The sequence below is a fragment of the Epinephelus lanceolatus genome, chromosome 23 (genome assembly GCF_041903045.1).
Source record: "Epinephelus lanceolatus isolate andai-2023 chromosome 23, ASM4190304v1, whole genome shotgun sequence".
Classification (NCBI taxonomy): domain Eukaryota; kingdom Metazoa; phylum Chordata; class Actinopteri; order Perciformes; family Serranidae; genus Epinephelus; species Epinephelus lanceolatus.
In genome coordinates, this window is record NC_135756.1 from 19,950,834 (window position 1) to 19,972,505 (window position 21,672).

General features: G+C 42.8%; 1 protein-coding gene across 1 annotated transcript in view; it reads left to right on the plus strand.

Moving 5' to 3' along the window:
* The window catches only part of nampt1 (nicotinamide phosphoribosyltransferase 1), a 30,681-nt gene extending 12,939 nt beyond the window's left edge, over nucleotides 1–17,742 (plus strand). Inside the window, exons 3-11 of the mRNA XM_033614689.2 lie at nucleotides 1,530–1,633; nucleotides 4,487–4,615; nucleotides 8,840–8,998; nucleotides 9,268–9,404; nucleotides 13,024–13,249; nucleotides 13,338–13,457; nucleotides 13,564–13,704; nucleotides 13,914–14,048; nucleotides 14,268–17,742. Of these exons, the coding sequence (XP_033470580.1) occupies nucleotides 1,530–1,633; nucleotides 4,487–4,615; nucleotides 8,840–8,998; nucleotides 9,268–9,404; nucleotides 13,024–13,249; nucleotides 13,338–13,457; nucleotides 13,564–13,704; nucleotides 13,914–14,048; nucleotides 14,268–14,378 (1,262 nt within the window). The 3' untranslated portion in view covers nucleotides 14,379–17,742. The remainder of the gene's footprint in view (nucleotides 1–1,529; nucleotides 1,634–4,486; nucleotides 4,616–8,839; nucleotides 8,999–9,267; nucleotides 9,405–13,023; nucleotides 13,250–13,337; nucleotides 13,458–13,563; nucleotides 13,705–13,913; nucleotides 14,049–14,267) is intronic.
* The last annotated feature ends 3,930 nt before the right edge of the window (nucleotides 17,743–21,672 follow it).

Here is a 21,672-nt window from a genome sequence, read left to right on the forward strand (position 1 = left end):
GGATTTCATGGTGCGGTAGCAGAGGTGCGGGGGAGACAGGGAGCCAGGGAGAACAGAGAGGGAGAAGACAAAAGCACAGCTGCTCTTTCACCGTATGAGGGAGAAAGACCAGCTGTCTGCGCAGAGCGTCCCTCAGAGCTCAATGATTAGGCCAACTATTAGAGATGCATCCTTGATCCTCGAGCTTATGAAACCAAAAGTGTGCATCATGATTCTTCTGAATCATGGAGTGGTTTTTAATTTTCTCTGGCTGCACTTTTGTCGAAGGAAGAGGTTCAGCAGGGAACGTGAATGGGGCTTACATGGATAAAGTTATAGTGATAGTGAAAGCACAATCTCTGTTTGCCCATACCACCATATTAGATTTAAAATAAACCCCACTGTTAGGAGTTTGAATTTGTCAGTTTTGCATTAAAGGGAAACACTTTTTATAGTTTTTCATTCATTCTCCCAAAATGGAAAGTATTTCAGTGAAAACAAGGAAATGGTTTAGCCCTGAGATTACAGGAAGTCATGCCTTTTAGTGAGCAATGTTAGTGACATTTTGGAAATGGGGTGAGAAACTTGAAAGAGAAACTTTCCCACTGAATCGATAGTTTGGGATTTTGGGGTAACGCGCTCATTCGCTTTCTAGCTGAGAGTTCATTGGGAAAATTGATGGCCCACTTGGAAAGTGGGCCAGAAATCTACTTGCCCGAAAGTCAGTTTTTACTTGCCTCAATACATATTGTTTTATTTAATAGGGGTTATCAAATTACAACAAAGAATGAAGTTAATTGCGATAATATATATAAATAAATGCAATAAAACCTCCACAAAATAGCATTTAAGTCTTGTGTGTGTGTGATTTATCCTGACTTCATATGGGCAGAGGAAATCTATGCTATTCGCTCGGCTAATTTATACAATGTAAAATGCCACAGGCTTGTGCTAATAACGTTAGCATGTTATATTTGTTTGGAAAATGTTTATAGTATAAGACAGTTGTTTTGTTGGTGAACCATGTGAGCTGTAATGGTAACGTTATCTTTGTTAAATGTTGCTGTTGTTCCTGACCACATGCTCTGCCTAGAGCTGACGAGTATAAATCCTGCTTTAGTCCCCCTTCCCAAAAACAAAGTGTAAAACATTAACGCTTACAATTTGTGGCTTCCTTGGGGGTTATGTGCTGTGCTGCAATACTTTTTTACTTGAAGTGCTGACTTCCTGGAGTCTTCTTGTTTACTTTGGCGCTGCCAGGCAACTAGCAGAGATAATTAGTCCCGCACATATCCCCTTCTATAACCTGTTGTGGTTGTTGTGTACAACAGTTTCTATGGTCCAGAAACTTGAAATGAGACGAATAAGGAGGTGGCTGGTGTGTGTTTGGATAAAGCTGCCTTGTCACCATGCACGGGATGCTTCTAATTGAGTTACAGCAGTGGACAGTAGAGTAGCATTCCAGTGCCTTCTCTCTATCAGTGTGTGTTTCTCCATCTCTCCCTGAACCTTCTGGTGCCTCTTCTTTTTTTCCCCCTCCTCCTCTCCAGGAAAGGTAGTGACCCCAGAAAAGATCCAGGAGGCAAAGGAGGTATACAGAGAACACTTCCAGGACGATGTTTTCAATGAGAAGGGGTGGACGTACATTTTGGAGGTATGAGAAAACACTGAAACACTCTGTCTTGGACATGTACACACAGAGGACATACAGTGTGTTCCTGATAAACAGATAACAGAGCAACCTTGCAATCTGATGAGTCACGGGGGCACAGTCTGCAGCAGCAAAGTTGTAAAAGTCATATCATATACAAACATTTTCCTGATGTGTAATAAAAGCCTGCCCATCAAAATGAGGAGAATCTGAACCACTTTTGGTGCTGCTGTTTTCCACATGAGAAAAGGCCTGAACTAGTAAAATTCCTTGGATAGAAGCTTGATTCAGCAGCTAGAAATAAATCACATCCAGTTTATATGTTCCAGAAAATGTGCATACAATGTTCCTGGTTTAAGAGAGGTACAGTTTCAGCACCTTGGAGAGAGCACAGCGCTCCGTACTGACAAAGTATTTTCTCGTGTGAAGTGAAGTGTCATTAAACTCTGATTAGTATTCAATTATCTCTTTGTCATCGCTTACAACATCGCTGAATCAGTGCTCAATCTGGCAGCCGTGTTTCTTATGAATCACTCTTTTTCATGTTGATTATCTGTAAACCAGGGATGCTCCTAATGACTAAATTTCCCTGTTTAACAGAAGTTTAAACTTAGACATAGGCTAAAAGTAGGAAAAACTGTGTCTAAAAAATTATTGCATAGATTAAAGAGCCATTTGAATTTTTTAAAAATAACCAAATCAGATTTTAAATGCCGCTGAAATGTGTGGCGTTTTGTACTGTGCGCTATGAACATTGCACATTATCCTTCAAAATGTAACGACACACTAAATTGAAGTTAACAAACAACCTTTATTTACTGTGTATGTAACGTTCCGACTCATTTCCATTCAAAAACACACACTCGAGGTACCTCTGTCACGCGAGAATGTGCAAGCATATTGGTACACACATACACACGTCAAAGCTTCTTACCTTGCACCTGAAAGCATGTCTCCTGTTCAGCCTGGTGAGAAGACGTCCAGCTAGTGTGAGTGTATGTGTTTTCGGATCAAATCCAATCTGGGGTGCTCCCCCGAGAATTCCATATCTTCAGGGGCTTTGTGCACATTCACACCACAAAAAGGAACGTTGAAGTGACGGTGACGTACTCTCAAAATTGTGTTGTATGTCCATGTTCTACAGGGTTCTCATTGTCATGAAAAGCCTGGAAAAGTCATGGAATTTCATAATCACATTTTCCAGGCCTGGAAATTTCACAGAATTAGTTGAAATCATTGAAAGTTTTGGAGAAGTCATGGAACTTAGTTGCATATAATGAAACTGTTACAGTAATCTTCCGTGAATAACCTTCCATGTAATGCAACATGATGGCAAATTTGTCTTCTGTAGCTGTCGGAGCAGCATTGCCCTAATATGTGTCAAAATGTGACAACATTTACATCACGGTCATCTCTTCATTACTCCCCACATTCTGTCTATTCCTTCAGGTTTGCCAGCTAAATGAAATTATATTGAAATAGAGTTTGAATCCGATATGCTTAAAAAACGCTGAGCAAGTAGGGCAAGGAAAAAATATACATATATATTTCATGTCCTATCCTTAACAACCATCTTGTCCAGTCTTCTTTACTTGACTCATCATTTGAACAACTCTCTGGAACATCCAACCTTCCAAATATCCATTTTTCAAGGTATTTGCAAATCAGACATTTTCTTCACTCTCAGATACCAAGCTTCCCTGAGACACCTGATACGAACACTGCTGATGGGATTCTTTGTTTAAACCCGTCACGCAAACAATTGATATTCACCATACATGACAAGTTAGCCCCTCTTGACAAAATCAAATATGTCTGGGAACAAGGTTTTAATACTTCATTGTGGGACAGCGTATGGGACTGGTTAACTCATCATCATCATGAGGCTTCTCTTATTCACATGTTCAGGATGTTTTCCAAACCATATCCTCAATCCTCAACTTTGGCCTCCAACCCAGCCCTCCGGTTGCCCTTGTTGGCACCAGTGTAGAGGATGATGTACACAGACTCCGATCCAACACCGTGCACTCTTTTGCCTGTCTGCTGACCAGACGGGCAGTTCTAATCAGATAGAGAGAAACTGCCCCGCCCACCTATGCCCAGTGGCTGAGGGACATTATGTCCTGCTCTAATCTTGAAAAGATTCGCTACTCAATTTGTAACTCAGATAAGAAATCCCCTTTCTGAAATACCAGAACTGTCTGTGGAACAGTTCTTGGTGCTTTATGTCAGTGTATACTCTGAGAAAGTACCCCATCATTCTGAACCTGCCTTTTACATAGGCATCTCTGTGCCACTACAAGGATTGTAGTGGGAGCACTGGGTTGTCAGGCGTGACTGTGTGGCAATTGCAAATGGTTTACGTGGCTCACAGGTCAGGAAGGAGCACTTCCTGACAGTTTTGCTTAGGGCTCCAGGGAGGTCTGTTTCATCACATGGTTATATGATACTACACTGTTGCTATTGATAAAAGCAGCACACAGACAGCCCACATCAAGCATACAAATGTTGCTCACTTTTGGTAGTGGTATGTCTTATGGTATAGAGAATGAGCTGCTACTTGTACATTGTTTTATCCATCAACCAGGTTTGAAATGCAGGAAAATCTGTACGCATGTATTTGCATGATCTCACTGCCTCTTCACATCGCGCCCAGGCGTGAAGCACACGTCTGAAGGTCGACTCTCAACTGGAAACTGTATCGCCTCCAGATGTGTGTCACTTTAGTCTCCCTTTTTCAGGTCATCTCAATAAAGCAACACTCTGTACAAGCCAAAAAGAAGAAACTGTCACAGTTTAAATCTGATTCTGAGTGCCATATTTGTGTGTGTGTGTGTGTGTGTGTGTGTGTTGCAGAAATACAATGGACACCTGCCTATTGAAATCAAGGCGGTGCCAGAGGGAAGTGTCATTCCTCGAGGCAATGTTCTGTTTACAGTGGAGAGCACAGACCCTGAATGCTACTGGCTCACCAACTGGGTGGAGGTAGGTTTTTTTTTTTTTTTTTTGTCTTCTGGGCCCAGAATGGATAGTGGGACAATTCCTGTCCTGACATGACAAAAGTGTGTTATTCAATTAGTGTGTGTCAGGCTGGGAGAAGTTGCAGTGGGCTGCATTGGAGCAAATTTAGGATTCAGTGTTTTTCAGCTTTAAAGCGATTGTAAAATTCTCATCACTATGCTCTCGTTTAACAGTTAAGATTTTAATGTGCCACTTCTATTGCTACAAAAACTACATTGCCAAGCATATCAGTAAGATTTAACGGCTAGCTTTATTCGATTATTGATTTAAGGACAAAATTATATTAGCAGCATTTATGCCCTTTTTATTACAATGGAGAGTTAACGGTTTTATAAAAGCCATAAACTATTTACCTTGGCAGCGCACCCAACGACACCTCTTATCTCTCCTTAAATCTCCCTGAATTACAGCCCTGCCGTGACTTACTGCTTCACGGCCGCTCAGAGATGCGCTGTAACTGCAGTTAAGTCATTCATAATGGTTGGCTGGGAAAAAAGTACAAGAGCAGAGAGTCAGGTGCTTGTTTGGTGTTTTTTTGTAGTTGACAAAAAGTGCTAAATCAACCGCTTGACCCGACCAATGTTCTGTTCCCTGAGGCATCACAGCTTTGACATTATTCTGAACTGTGTAAAGAATGTATGTCCACTTTATTCACTTTGCATTTTGATTTACTGAAAGCCTGTATCAGAGAGGAATGGCCACTAGGTTCACCTCAGGATTTTGCAGAGCATATAAAGTCTCAAAAGGCATCGTATTCATTGATCTAAAAGGAAGGCCTTAACTGGTATTAAAATACTTGAAATCATTGTTTTATAAGCCTTAAAAGAAGGATCTTATAAATATTTTTTTTCTAACGTTACATTGTATAATCTCAAAATGATTGGTAACATCTAATTTTTAGAAATAATTTACCAAATGCCTCTCAGGTTAACATCACACACATCAGAATATTGGGACATCAACAGCCTTTATCAGGATATCCCGAATAAGGACTGTTTAAAGGGTGTAAAAGGATTTTTATTTACAATCAGACTGCCAGCCTGTATCATGGACTACTAGATCAAGTACGCTGGACAGTCATTGTTTTGCATTGTTAGTCTTAAATCTAACTTGCCTGAAGCTGGTCGACCTGTAAAGGATTTAGTTCCTAGCCCTGTGTCTTTTTTGATAATTGATTTTATGCATTTTCACCGCCAGGCAGTCATAACATACATTGCAAATCACCAAGTATGTAAACACAATAAAGCCTGATGGCTTGCTTACATTGTGGTACCTTTTTAGATACAGGAGCTGCTTTTCTGGTGTATTTGCTGATCTTCCAGCAACTGGTCCCAGTAAACTGTGGTTTTTACACTTTTAAAATGTACTGTGCGGACAGGAGAGCGGTATCAATCTTCTCATCTAACCATAGGCAAGAAAACAAAAAGTCAAAAAATGTCAAACTATTCCTTTAATCATCGTATTTATACAGTGGTAGAGTTATCAGGTGACATCGGTGAATATAAGCGGCTGTGATGGGGACATGTAAAAGCATGTTTAAAGCACACAAACATAACGTGTGTGTTTTTTCAAAGGGATAAAGTACAGCAGAAGTAAAATAGATTTTTGTGATTTGACGCAGGCAGCCTGGTGCGTAATGCAGAGTCCTCCGTGCTGCATTTATTACTTTGCGCTAATGCACTGTGTGAGTCCGCCCCGAGATGAGGAAGATCTCATGAACTTAATGCCGCATGAACAGACTGTCGTCAGTGACTTGGCAGAACTAAATTCATTTACCACGAGCGATATCTCCACTCTGTCTCCTCCTCTCTTTCTAACTGCTCTCTGTGTCTCTCTTTTCCCATGTCTGCCCCCATTCATAAATATCCGGTTTGACTTCTCCCATACAGCTTTTCCTTAGAAGAGGATCAAACGGACACAACAGGCTGCCTTTGTTTCGCTCCACTGATATAATATAAAAAGCTTTTGACATTCTGTACAAAGGGACGTGTGTGCAACTCTTACACATACATTTCTAAGTAACTACAGTGTCTCCTTTGATTGGGTATAAGTCTGTCTTGTTTTTACTAAAGTATCGGAGCAAGCTGCTAGCTGTGGGACAGGTGTGTAGGGATCGTCTATTAAGTGCAACACTGAAAAGAGATAGCCCACAACGCTCTACTATAACTATAATGACGAAAGGGAGGAGTGCTTGGACGCAGGTCACCTAGAGCCAAGCGCACAGTCACAACACACACACTGTCCTGATAAATTTGGACACAACACACGCACGTACACACACACAGTCTCCACGGCTGATATAAATACATGCATAAACACACACACACACACACACACACACACACACACACAGTCATTCTTCATGGCTCATGTAAAATTAGCCGTAGCGGTCAGCCTGCTGTCCTTGGGCTGTTTCTCCCCTCTGCTCCCGCTGCCACTCCTTCTTTTACTCGCTGTTTGTCATTCCCTCTGTCATCACGACGTCCCTTTTGATGTCTTTCTCGCTCTTTCGGCCCTCTGTCCCCCTGACCTTCCTCATTCTCGCCCTCCTCTCTCATCCCTTATTTCCCTCCATTTTGTTCTGGGACGTTGACCGGGAAGTTATGTTGGCACACGTGCGTGTTTGTGTGTGCGCACATTCCTCCTGAGTGTTGTTTTTACCATGCTGCTGCCCCATTTTACCATCAAGAGGCATTGCCCCTCACAAACTGTCACACAGTGATTACTGTGTTTTATATTTAGGGATCGTCACAGTCGTAATTCTCAGAGAGCCATCAATTAAATGCAAAAAACCCACAGAAGTCATGAGTAAAAAGATTTTAGGAGAAATAGGAGGCAGAACAGTTTACTTGAGGTGTGGATCATGTGACAGTGATTAAATCAGGTTAAGATATAGATTCCTCATGCAGAGGTCAGCATGCAGATAAGGCAGAGGGCACATGACCTTGCGTGTGTGTGGACGTCAGCCTTGCTCGGTTAGTCACATCAGTCCACATTATGGTTTAGATCATGATTAGTGTGAGGAGGAATGTGACCCGCTCAGGGTCATCGGGTGAAAACACACTGCACGGTATTAGTAGGCAAAGTCAAGTGAGGAATGCAAAAATGTCATTTTATTTTCTCGTAACCGTCTTTTCACTTTGGCGTGCTTGCTCTCGTTATCTGCTGCTAATGAGGCTTGACACTCTGCTGTCATTCCTATCATACACACACGGCCTCATATAAGTCTTAAAAATAGGGGTGAAGGGGGAAATTGCGTCGATACAGGAATTGAAGTGAGATAACGGACTGAAAACGATCTTATCTTGTTGTCAAAAGTTTTCCTCTGTAAAATTCCCCAGGTTGCATTGGGTACAGATAAGCCACTTGTTTTCATATTGAAACCTGTGACTCTGGTCCAGAGTTGACACGAGGCATCAGGGAATGTATTTTTCCCACAGTCAGCGCCCTTTGATCCCCCTGAGCCTGTTAGTTTTGGATTTTCATACCAGTTGGATACTGGGAAAGCTGGATGACTGGACCAGACATTCGCTGGTCAGTTCAGTGCTGAATAGAAAAATCACTTGTGTTGCAACTTCTGCTGTCCTTGTGAAACTTCGATTTATGTTCACATTTGGTTAAAGAGGCTTAATAGGCTTTAAAAAACAATGTGTTTTTTGTCTTTAAGCTAAGCTATATTTGTAGATGGAGGTGATACATTAGTAGGGCTGTACCGAATACTACTTGCTTCATTGATAATGTTGTCCTCCAAATTCTAAATCAACATTCAGTCTATTTATCCTCTTTAAACCTGGTATTACTGCAAAGTTACAGACAGGGTGATGCAGCAGTGATATCATCAGCTGTCCCTGTGCGCTAGCCAGGTTTTGCTAGCAGCAGATCCACGTAGGACAGGCTATGCCAACTGGAATAGACTGGTTTAGCAGCAATCTTAACAGCATCATAAATTACATTAACTCATTCAAGAAAGTTGATTTAATCATAAAGACTGACTCGTTTAATCTGATGAATCACTTTATTCAAATCAAGGATTTTGTTTGAGGATTTTTTTTTATGCTGATGACATAAAATATGACAACAGACATTTGAAGCTTCATTTAAAACCTCAGTAAAAGCCTCAAATGTTAAAAAAAATGGCACCCTGAAATGAAAATAAACAGTGAGCTGGACTGTCCTTCCCTCCTTCAGACCATCCTGGTTCAGATCTGGTACCCCATCACTGTGGCGACCAACTCCAGAGAGCAGAAGAAGATCCTCGCCAAGTATCTCCTGGAGACTTCTGGGAACTTGGATGGACTAGCGTATAAACTGCATGACTTCGGCTACAGAGGCGTCTCCTCACAAGAGGTATACTTAATATACAAGCCAGTAGATACTGTTAAGGTGGAGTTGTATAGTTACCCATAAAGGAAAGTTTGACTAAACAGTCTCAACTCAAGGTCCACTTTCTCATTTTTCCTGGACCGACATTATGTTACAGATAAAAGCCAATATGCTGACCATGAGTTGGGATTGTTTTCTCAATATTTCATCTATTTGTCAACCTTATGAGGCATAAAAAAGGTGTCTTTGCCCTTTTTCCTCCCTAACACCATCTATCTCCCTCCTATTTGCAGACTGCAGGCATTGGGGCCTCCGCCCATCTGGTCAACTTCAAGGGCACAGACACGGTCGCTGGCATCGGAGTCATTAAGAAATACTATGGCACCAAGGACCCTGTGCCAGGCTTCTCAGTGCCTGCAGCAGAGCACAGGTAGACACACACATACACACTTTCTCCGTTTAAAGATTCTGCATGCAACATTCAGAGCATTAATGTAGCAGCAAAACACTACTTTCTATGTAAAGATACAGTGGAGTAACAGTGTCTTGAGCAGAGAATGAAGTCACGCCATCTCTGTATGTGTTGTAGTCAGAGTTTCTCTGTGGTTTGTTGTGGTAAACTGGTCCAAGCATGCATGTTAGTGGGGCTGTACCTGCCTCAGAATTGTGTCAGTGGAATCGGATTTGGCTGTTTGATAGGAATATTCGACTGTTTGAACAGGATTCAGTCAGACTTTCAGGGTGACAGCAACGCCCACATAATACGCTATAATAAACAAACCAAGTTAGCCATCTGAGCTAATGCGTGCTAAATGCAGTAATGACAGATTGGCTTTTGTTTGATACCTACGGTCAGCCAAGAATTTTGCAAATTTCCAGAGACTATATTTTATTAAAGGAACAGAGTGTCGGATTTAGTGATTTCTCCCATGTGCAAAGTGTGAACTGTCAGTGAGGATTCCTTTAGTGTTTGATGTTCAGGAGGTTTGTAATGGGAGCCGAATTATCCATTGAGGTCTCTTCCTCTTCAAAACAGACCAGGAGATTAAAACCAGTAAAAACAATGAAAAAAGTAGTCTCACATTACAAATCAGTGTTTCTACATCGCTGTTCTGCTCGACTTCATGGGGCAGCCCCATAGGTTAGTGCATATACTGCCAGTATTGGGATGGCAGCAGAGTCCAAGTGTGGTGCACAGCCTCTGGTTCCCCTTGGTTAACACCGTTACCTCTGTCAGCACTGTTGCTGTTGTTTTAGCGCTGTTTATGGAGTTAGCACCGTTAGCTGCTAGCCCTCAGACAACGCATAGGCTCTGAATTTCACATACAGCACCTTGAAAGTAACAGTGTGTACAATTTTTGGGGGGGTTAGTGGATACTAGCGCTGAAGATTGCAGATTGCAACCAGCTGAAACTTCTCCTGGTTAGCATTCCTTCAGTGTTCACTTTTCACCGGGAGCCAAAATATCCGTAGAGGTCTCTTCCTCTCCGAAACAAACAGACCCAGTGATTTAAACTGGTGAAAACACTGGATAAAGCAGTTTCACGTTACAAATCAGCGCTTGCCCTACCCTGTTTGGCACGTCGCATACAGGCTGCTAGCAAAGCGCCTGCTAATGTGTGCTTAGCTTTTTCTCTATAAACTTGAGATCCAGATGTTTAGGAGTTTTTACCATGAGCTAAATTATCAGCAGAGGTTTCCTCCATCTCAAAACAAACTGACCCAGTGATTTAAACCAGCATGCACACTGAATAAAGTAGTTTCACGTTAAAAAAATCAGTGTTTTTCCAGCGCTCTCGTCGCAGAGTGGCTGCTAATGAGTATGGTTCTTATTTTGAGGTGATGACACACCAAAGAAAACATACTTTTTATATGCTTATCTGCTATAATGTTGCTTGCTGAAGCTTTGTCTCTGCTTGTGGAGCCTACATTTCTTAGCTAGAGTGTTTCCAGAAGGTTTAGTGGCACTTTTGCTGTTGTGATGTAGGGCAGTAGTCCATCACCCACTTTAATTATTACACCAGGAGTATAGGATCTCCGAGTTATGATGGGTGTTTGCCAATGTGCTTCAACTCCCCTTTATAGAGAAGTGCAAAGTTTACAGAAACTTTAGAGCGTAACATTTAGCCCCTGGAGGCTGTGCACAGCGCTAATGATCAGCATAAGGTACATATTCACGTATCCTCAGAAAGTACAGTAGGCACGTCTCGGCTTTGTTCATCTCCAGAGCCGCCTCTGGTGAGATAGGACACGTTTTGGCTCGGAGCCAGGTCTGAGAGCAAACTTTTTCACCCACAAGCCAAATTGATTTTCAAAATAGAAAACGTGTTTCAAATAACAGTTGGTTATTATCTGCTAAAGCTGTTGACAGAGGGAATTTATCAGCCCGAGTGAAAATGTACTCATCATTTGGCTGAGGGTGGTGTTAATTTGCTTCCCTGATTAGAGCTTGGTCACCCTCACTCTAATTATCTGGTTCATCTATCTCGGTTTGTGCAAGGGGGGCTGCGATTGGCCGGAGGTGAAGGTTTTGATTGGCTGCTGCCCTGACGCACATGTCCCTCACATGTCTCTGGTGTTGTTTTATGGCACTGATCCATTTATCCTGTGCACACACACACACTTTCTGTTTCGCTCTCATGCGCGCAGAGTCGCTTCTTCCTTGCCACCAGGGCAGTTACTGCTGCTCCAGCACACCCTTCTTCTCCGCACCAGTGCATTGTGGGATGGTGGCAGAAGTTGTCATAGTAACCATTATGTAATGCCCCCCCCCCCCCCCAAAGTCTGTTTGGTTTCTACCTCAGAGGGAGGAGTCACAGTGAAATTCCACTTTGACTTTCACCTTCAGAGCTCGTGTTTACTGTACACTGTCAAGGTAACAGTAATGACGTGAAGAAAAAGTAAGGTCAAGTGGGTGCACAGAAATTTACATTGTAAGAAAAAATACCAGTTTTGTAGACCTTTTGTGGAGTCTGGATGTCCTCGTCTGGCCGTTTGACAGTAATTCATCTGGTGATTAAGGTCTGGTGTCAGCTAAGATTAAAACCTGGAGTGCACTGCCCTCTTCTGGACGATCTGTGGCACTAACACTTGATGAGTGTCTTCTGACTCTTCAGTCGTCGTTCTCTTTGTTTTACGAGAACATTTTCACCATTAATGTGCTTTTCTTCCTTTTCACTTTCTCTTTTGCTCACATAGTCTTCCTTCCACACAGATAACTAAAGTTCTTGCTACTCACAGTGGTGTTCCTTGCTGTTGAATCTCTCACTCATTTCCTTCTTTGTATATTTGGAACGATCTCAGAACCCATCAGTGAAGAGGTCTGATGGCAATTTAGCTTCTGGGGGCAGTGATCAATATTTCATGGGTTTCCGGTGTAGCCGGCAGATATCTGGGTAATGGATAACAGATATCCAGGCCATGACTTTCTCTGCCATGCGCCGATCATTGTTCACAGTCCAATTAGCAATTTGAGACGTGGTGTTTTAGGTCTAGGCGACATTTTCGCTAATCTCTACAAACAGATACCTGCATATGAAGCCAGATAAACAGATAAAAACAAAGGCTGATTAAAAGGTAAATTATCATCAGACAATAGCAGATGGGTTGTGAGATTGCATTTCAGCCAATGCGTTCCACCGCTTTTACTCTCCACATGGACTGTGTTCTTGCAGGCAACCAAAGCTCAAATGTGATCGGACAATACTACTCAGACTACAAATGGAAACCAGAATGCTTCCAGTACCAAAATCTTGTCCCATTGCCTACAGATTCAGCGTCCATATGCAGATATCTGTTTATAGAGATTATGTCTTGAATTAATGGTGGTGAGTGGTCTCCATCCATTTATTGCATTCTTTGTTCGTGTAAAGCGCCAAGGTTAATAAAGTAAAAACCAAAATTAAAAAATAAAACTATAATAACCCCGAAATGCACAGCACTCAAACAAACCACAGAAGTCGTCCTCAGTTTGTTATAATTTTTATCAACCATATGGAAGAATTACTGCAGGACAGAGAACAATGATTTCTCTTCCGTTCTCTCCACAGCACCATCACAGCGTGGGGGAAGGACCATGAAAAAGATGCCTTTGAGCACATCATCAAACAGTTCCCCAGCGTGCCTGTATCCATCGTCAGCGACAGCTACGACATCTACAATGCCTGTGAGAAGATCTGGGGAGAAGACCTTCGGTTGCTGATAGAGGCACGCAGCGCAGATGCTCCGCTGGTTGTCCGACCAGACTCAGGAAACCCGCTCGATACAGTTTTGAAGGTGCGGTGACCAGGACAGCTTACTTTTGACCAGGACACTAACCTCCCCCTCTCTGTAACACCTTCCTCTCTTGATTTACCTCTGTCAGGTTTTGGAGATCCTGGGTAAGAAGTTTCATCCAGAGGAGAACTCCAAAGGTTTTAAGGTTCTTCCTCCTTACATCAGAGTCATCCAAGGAGACGGAGTTGATATCAACACACTGCAAGAGGTATAAACACATCCTGCTTATGATGCAGTGTCACTGGGACACACAGCACTACCCTAACAAAAGCTTTTATCTCTTACATAATGTTACTGTGTGTGTTCTTCCGCAGATCGTGGAGGGCATGAAGCAACACAGGTGGTCCATTGAGAACATTGCCTTTGGCTCCGGAGGCGCTCTGCTGCAGAAACTGACCAGAGATCTGCTCAACTGCTCCTTCAAATGCAGCTATGTGGTCACCAACGGACTCGGGGTGGGTACCGATACATTAGGATATAGTTACCGTGTGTCAGTGACAATTGTGGTAATCAAACAGTGAGTAATGTAGCAATTAAGCAAAATGAACCGAAACTGGCATCCTTAGGTTTATATGACGCAGCCTCTGATAAATTTAGCATAGAACTTTACTTGTATTTCTGTTTAAAATGTGATTTTTTTTTTTTTTCTGTGTGGTGGGAAAAGGTGAACGTGTTCAAGGATCCAGTGGCGGACCCCAACAAGAGGTCAAAGAAAGGTCGCCTGTCTCTGCACCGAACACAGAGTGGCGAGTTTGTCACCCTGGAGGAGGGCAAAGGTGACCTGGAGGAGTATGGCATGGTGAGTTTACACACAGTAGCACACTGACGCTTTTGCACATATGAATGTTTTCGAGTCTAGCACAAAGAAATTGAGTTCACTGACGGTGACCTGCCTCTTCTCTCACCTTCACATTTTCTCTTTCCCCCTCCCTCCCTCTCTCCCTTGTCACCTGTCCTCCTGTACCCCTGTTTCTTTTTACTCACCCTCTCTCTGACTTGTTTTCCTGTTCATCTCCAGGACCTGCTGCACACAGTCTTTCAGAACGGGAAGATCGTGAAGACATACACTTTTGATGAAGTCAGAGACAATGCCAAGCTCACAGAAAGTGAGCTTGAATTGAGCGACTAAACCCCCCCACCCCCCACCTTCCACCCTAACCCCAAAACAAACCCCCCTCAACCCTTCACCTTTTGGCCTCTGACGCCACCCCAGAAAATGGAGGTGGCGTGCATTGCTAATAGATCCCACTCCCAAAGCTTGAGAACCCCCAGAAACGTTCCTAAAACCCAAGACTCCCTTAAAATTCACGGATCTTCACCCTCAGTTCCAAAATGCTGCTGTTGGCTCTCCAACAGAATTGAGGGGGAAATTTGGAAACTCACACACCACTGATGAACGGCAAACACCCCATAAGTGTGAGAGGAAAGAAAAACAGAAGAGTGTGAGAGGTACTGTGAGCGACAGGAATGAGATAAGTTGCGATTATGACGATAAACCATGCGTTCACTCCACACGTGCCACCAACCCAAAACTGAACCTCAGCATGTTGCACTGATAGGCTAGACATATTGCAACGTAAGAATGTGATTGGCTGCTGTGAGGCAGTGTGTCAGCAGACTTTTTTTTTCTACGCCGTCACAAATGAGACGATTGTGAGTGAGCTCCTGGCGGCCGCATGTGGAGTGAACCCACGGCGAGTCAAAGTGAGAAAGATGATGACAGAGAAATATGAAGCCGCACCCACACCAATGACTGCGCCCCGTGTATTGTGTACAGAACTGTTTAGAAAAAAAATACATGTCTGAATCTACTTAGCTTTGTCTTTTATGTGAAGGAAGAAAAACGATGATCATGGTATGAAATGGTGCACCGATAACATTGACTAACATTGCTTCTCCTTTGAAACACAGAATATCGCGAACACTTTAACCATGGGTGATGAGGGAATTCATTTCCCCTCAGTTTTCTTGCTTTTAATCAGTAGTGACGGCCCGAATATAAAAGGCCGAAATCTGTCAAGTACAACCTGAATATTTTATACTCTTACTCCGCCAAATAAAATGTTATGGGTGCATCCTTGAAGGTATATAACTGATCATCTAATCGCCATTATGTTGGCCACAGAGCATTCACATCATGAAGGTCCGATTACAAATTCAGTCCACCGATATACACCGATCAGCCGTAACATTAAAACCGCCACCATGTGAAGTGAGTAACATTGATCGTCTTGTTACAGTGCATTGTTCTGCTGGGTGACCTTTGGTCCTCGCATTCATGTGGATGCCCCTTTACGCACTCCACCCACCTAAACATTGTTATATACAAAGCACCCCGCTCATTGCAACAGTACCCCTGATGGAAGTACCACCCCAGCATGGCAACACACCATGCCACACCACAAAAACTGCTCAGGAATGGCCCAAGGAATGTGACAAAGAGTTCAAGGCATCGACCTAGCTTTCCAATTCCCCTGATCCCAATCTGATTAAGCATCTGTGGGACAAACCAGTACCCGGCCTCGACAGGTCAGAGCCATGTCCGATCTACGGTGGAGCCTCTGACCTGTCGAGGCATAGAGACAGGACCTCCTGTGTTGTCGGGCATCAGGGTGTTGTTGACGGATCCTTTGAGTCCTGTGGGTTGCGAGGTAAGTTACCCGCACCCAATTGATGTTCAGTCGAATTGGGATCGGGGAATTTGGAGGCCCGGTTGACACTTGAGCTCTAAGTCAAGTTGTCCTGCCTGGGCACTGCCATCAGGGAGTGCCATTGCCAACAGGGGCGTGTATTTGGTCTGTAATGGTGTTTGGGTGGGTGGTGCGTGTCAAGTGGCATCGTCATGAATGCCAGGACCCAAGGTTTTCCAGAAGAGCATTATACTGTAACTTTTTAATAGCGCCAATAATAAATGAGAAAATTATAAACAGCAAGTTTCCCATCAATAGCTTCAGTGTTTCCAGAGCCCCAGATGTTTAAAAAACTACTTAAGATTTGAGTCAAAAGTTTTACGATTGGGTCTTTGCGATGGTGAATGCTCTGGAAACCAGTCTTTGCTGTTTAAGACCAAGAGTTGATGTAAAAGAAAAAAAAAAATACATCACAGAAATTGTCTTCATTGGAATGAAGATGATCTAGCTATGTGTTTATGAAAGATTATGTGGCTCCTGGGCTAAAGTGTGTGTTAAATGTTGGTTCTGCTGTGTGTGTGTGTGTGTGTGTGTGTGTGTGTGTGTGTGTGTGTTTGGATCTGTGTGTGTGTGCGCTGAGATTTTCTTCCTTTAAAGGATTGTGTAGTATTCCTTTTATGCAAATGTTCTTGTTGATTGGGGGAATAGAGAACACTCTTCCTTTTACTTTGTCAGCCTTTTGTTCTGAAAGGAGACACAGCGTTGTGACGAACGATACAGTAGCGAGTGTGGTTTTTTTTCTTTGGGCAATGTAATAGAGAAAAATCAAGAGGCAGAAAAGCGAGACTTGGGATCTTGAATCACCCCCTGACGGCAATGTACCGGCCATGCTTTGGCAGTTGGTGGTGCACAGTTGCTGCTCAGCGAAACGCTGCCCTTGGTATCACTGCCTTAACTCGTGACAAGCGAGAAACTTCAGCAGCGGTGTTTCTGGAAACGTGTAAATGCGCCCAGCGATGTTTGGATCCATTGCCCAGGCACAAATGGGATCTTGCTGATAATGCCTTTTGGAGTTAATTATCGTCCCATTCAGAGCATCTCAGTGGAGTGTCACTCCTGTTTGCAGGTGTGTTTAGTCACATTGCTGAGTTGGCCTTTTCAGAGTGAAGGGATTTTTCTGTCGCAGCGCAAGGAGGGATTTAAGAGGAGCTGGTGACATCACAGGAAAGACTTTTCAGGCTGAATAGTGAGCACTGCGTTCTTCCTACCAATCTAAATTTGAATGTGTCTAGTGCTTTAGTTTGTGACCAAATACCTGCAAAATTAACCACATTCCTATCAGCCCCAGCTGTATAGAGAGGTCAAGTCCCTCCCCTTCCGGCAAACCAACATGGGACTTTATTTGGAAACAGTATGTATGGTAGTTAGGTGGAGAGGGGCAAATAATTGTTTGGATTGTGCCACTCGGTTACACAGCTGATGTTTGTCAAAAAAAAAAAAAACTTATGCTGACTGCTGTACTTATTACTGATCATGGAGAAAATGGTCTTTGGGCCACAGGGAATTTTGACAAAATTGGAAGCAAGGCCGAGCTGCTTCTATGGTGGCCTGGTGCAGCCCTACTCATTAGCAAATGCTGACACGCTAAACTAAAATGGTAACAATGATGAATTTACCTGCTGAACTTTAGCGTGCTAGCAGGTTGACATTAGCATTTAGCTCAAAGTATCGTCTCACAGAGCTTTCTCTTAACACATATTGTCACCTTAGAAGCTGTTACCACAGTGTGCTAAGTGTTCTCGTCCTCGAACAGTTTCACTGGAGCTATTTAGACCTTAGGTGACTTTATCTGTTTCTTCTCACGCACACTGACCCTGCAAGTTCTCTGTGATTTTAGGAAAAACCTCGACGAAGCCTGTGATGTCACCGACTCCCGTCTCTCGCCTCTCGCTCAGACCAACCTGCTTAAACACAAGACAAGCTGGTAAACAACACAGCTACTGAAACAATGACACACTGTTTCCTTTATTTTCCAACTGTCGCCACTGTCATCCGTCAGATCATTTGTTTTCCAGTTCCAGAGTATCGACACAACAACACAGTTGTCATTTTCTTTTCCCAGTTATGTGGTGCATTTAAGTAAAATTCAGATTTTACTATTTTGATACTGTCTCGGTTCTTACCTCAGAGAAATATTATTTTGTATGACAAGGGAGAAAAAAAAGAAATGCCAGAAACATTGCAGTAAATATCCTTACTACAAACGATGCGGCCATACTGCCTTCTCACTTGTACATACCACAAATAGTTTGACTGAAAGCAGAGAGGCAGGTTAGGGAGACGACCATGCTATAGAGTAGGTTCTTTTTTTTTTCTTCTTCTTCTTCTTTTATTCGTCAGAACGACCGTTTTTGTACCAACAGAATAATATCCAAACCTGCTTGACTGAACTGGCAGTGTGACTGTTTTTTTGTGAGTGTCAAGCTTTTAGCTTCTGTGTGTGTGTGTTTGTGTGTGTGTGTAGTCCTGTGTGAATGCATCGTGTGTGCGTGATGGACGACAAACTGTTTGTGAATACTTTTTTTTCTTTATGTTGTTGTTGTTTTACTCGTATGTATATGTTGGTTGTCCCAAATTCTCTCCCAACACAACTGATATTTTAACTAACATAACTTGCTATATTGTCAACAATACATTGATTAAAGATGCCACCCTGTCAGTTTGGAATGGTTGATTTATTTTGCCTACTTGTGTATGATGTCAAAATGATTTCACTTTTTTCGTGTTAACATTTTCAGCTCAAATACCATCTCTATTTAGTGAGCCACTAATATCGAGGTCTTTAGGGGCCCCATTTTGGCAGTTACGCTAAACATCTTTCTGGGTCCAGGCTTTTGGAACCATAGATTGATTTTTAAGGTTCCCTTTCTGAAACTAACCACCTTTTCATGATCATCCCACCAAAAGAAATCAACATACATAGATCATACGTAGGTCATTTTACTGAAAAGTACATACCTTATGTCTTCATATACAGGACAGTAAAACAAGAAGTGAACAAATTCTGCCCTCCTCTAGGGTGGCGTTAAACCTTCCAGTCTCTAAGGCTAATGGGAATGTTCTTGAGCGCAACTGTGCACACGGGGATCTTTGTCGTATGTTTAGATTATACTTCATGTAAGGTTCCACACTGTAGCTATATGAGACAACAAGTTCGTAGTTTTGGGTTATACCATATGTCAACACATTTAGATCGAAACATGCGAGACATTTCACTCCTCATCTCCTGAATACCACGGGTTATCTGTTCTGGAATATAAATAACAAATTCTTCAAATGAAAGAACGATGATCCATTCGTTCGCCCAGGGACGACAGAAAAACTGCACCAATGTACAAAAATGGCAAATTATATTTCAGTTATATCTCATTTGTTTGTGAAAAGTTTTATTTTTCATATTGCTTGAGTCTGTAGGTGAATTTCACGTTTGCATGTGTAGCTGACCTGTTGTGAACCCATTCTTCAGATGAGGTCAGCATTTAATTGAAGTAAATTAATTGGAACTTCACTGATTTAAAGCCAGAGTGCGGAGCTTTTGTCTCCTCTCTTCTGGCATTAAGAGTAATTACAGAAACATTGTCCGTGCGTGTTTATAACATATGCCTACAGGTGAGCTTGCCTCATCTCCCCCGCCCCAGTGAGCGCTCTCTTCAGGTCTTCCTGCGTGAATAAGGGCAAGCAGTACTGTGACATCTGCGTCTTCCCTTACTCCCTTCTTTTCTTTCATACATCTATTTTCACCCGCTTATCTGGGGCTAGATTGCGGGAGCAGCAGGCCAAGCAAAGCACCCATGATGTCCCTCTCCCGAGCAATGCTTTCCAGCTTCTCCTGGGGGACCCCAAGGCATTCCCAGGTCAGATGAGATATGTAATCCCTCCAGCGTGTTCTGGGTCTGCCCCTGGGCCTCCTACCAGTGGGATGTGCCCAGAACACCTCCAAGGGGTGGTGTCCAGCAGGCATCCTGATTAGACACCCGAACCACCTCAACTGACCCCTTCTGATGCAAAAGAGCAGCGGCTCTACTCCGAGCTCCCTCCGGATGTCTAAATTATTCAATTAGAATTGTGCAGACTCATTTGGCAGGGGCGTAAATGTAAAGGATTTTAATTTAGGATTTAAAGTCCCACACTCCAGCTTTAACCCTGCCACCATTTTCCTCATGAGAATTACCAAATTACATTCTTGTTTCTAGGAAACTTCTTGTAAAGTATTCCTAAATTATGAGTCTGTAGAATAAAGCATCAGCAGTGTTTAGTATCACAGCCCCTTTTTATAGACTACCTGCCAGAAATATTGTTAAAGCAGGAGTGTCAAACGTGCGCAGCCCACAGGAGGATCTCATCCGGCTCTTCGGATGACTGAACGAAAGACATGATCCTACCTACGATAGTCTTCTACGTCAAATTCATCAGCCATCTGTATTCTATCATAACATTCTTACAGACCCAGTTTACCATTGTAAGTACCAACACCTCATACTTCCTGAAGGGCGCTGGACGGAGCAAGCAACAGACTTTGACTTGAAGACTTGAAGTTGAAATGACCCTGGGTTTATTTTTGTCATACTTTGATAATCTCCTCTTGAGCTACAGGAGACATGACACAGCTGTTTTTAAAGGCTGAGTAACTCTCTGTTAGAGCTGGACTGATTTCAATAGAGCCCATATATCAACCAGACCATGTGAGGAGAGTGCGAAGGGAAGGATTTGGGATGAAGCACAGAGTGGATTTTTTTAAAAGTTGGAGTGTTGCTTTATCTCCCACTTCAATTTTGCTCCAGTACTGCTCAATGCCCAACCCAGACCACATTTGTGTATTGTGCAAACACTATTTCCTGTCAAAAATTGTCTGCTGCGAGTTGAAAATGGAGTTAACAAAGGACTTTCAAAAGGAAACTGAGTGAGTGGTGAGTGTTTAGAGTGGAGCGGGGTTAAATCTGAGTTGAGCGTGGAGCACTGTCAAGTGGAGGGAAGGAACAGCTCCGTAAGCGAGGAGCAACAATTCTCACTGCTCATAAGCTCTGATGTCAACCAATTCAGACCAAAGCAAGACAACTCTAGGTCTGAAAGCACTCTAAAGACACCACACAGAGGCCTCCAATTATTTTTTGGGCTGTAGCCAACTCAGAGCTATCTCAGTCAAATCGGATTTGGCTGTTCAATACAAATATTTGACTTTTTGTTCCTTTTTTTCCATGCAGTTTCAGGGTTCGAACAGGGGTCGACAGGACGTTTAGGGTGAAAGTGATGTTTCAAGTATTTTAGTAAACAAGCTAACCATATTAATGCCAGATTGCAAATAATGCAACAACATTTTTTGCCGACATTAGTTATCGAACAAAAGCCAAGTCGCTGTAAGCTATATATATATATATATATATATATATATATATATATATATATATATATATATATGAGCTATAAATTCACCACTCATGAGCAAAAGGCAGAAAATAACGTTATCCCAGAGGCTGACCGGGCAAAGACTCTCATCCTCCAGGGAGCTGCCTCCGTCTGACTCAGACTCACCCTGACTCTGGGTCTGCAGCTGCCTGTACGATAGAGCAGCATGACAGTGAGTTGCGCTCACTCTGCAGCTAAATCCGATGACCGAAACGTCCCCAAAAGTACACTGACTGACAAGAAAAGACAAAAGACAACTGCCCAACTTAAAGAAACTCAGTTGTCTGAGAGGTCTCGAGCTTATCATTCAGATCTTTAATTTTCAGGGAG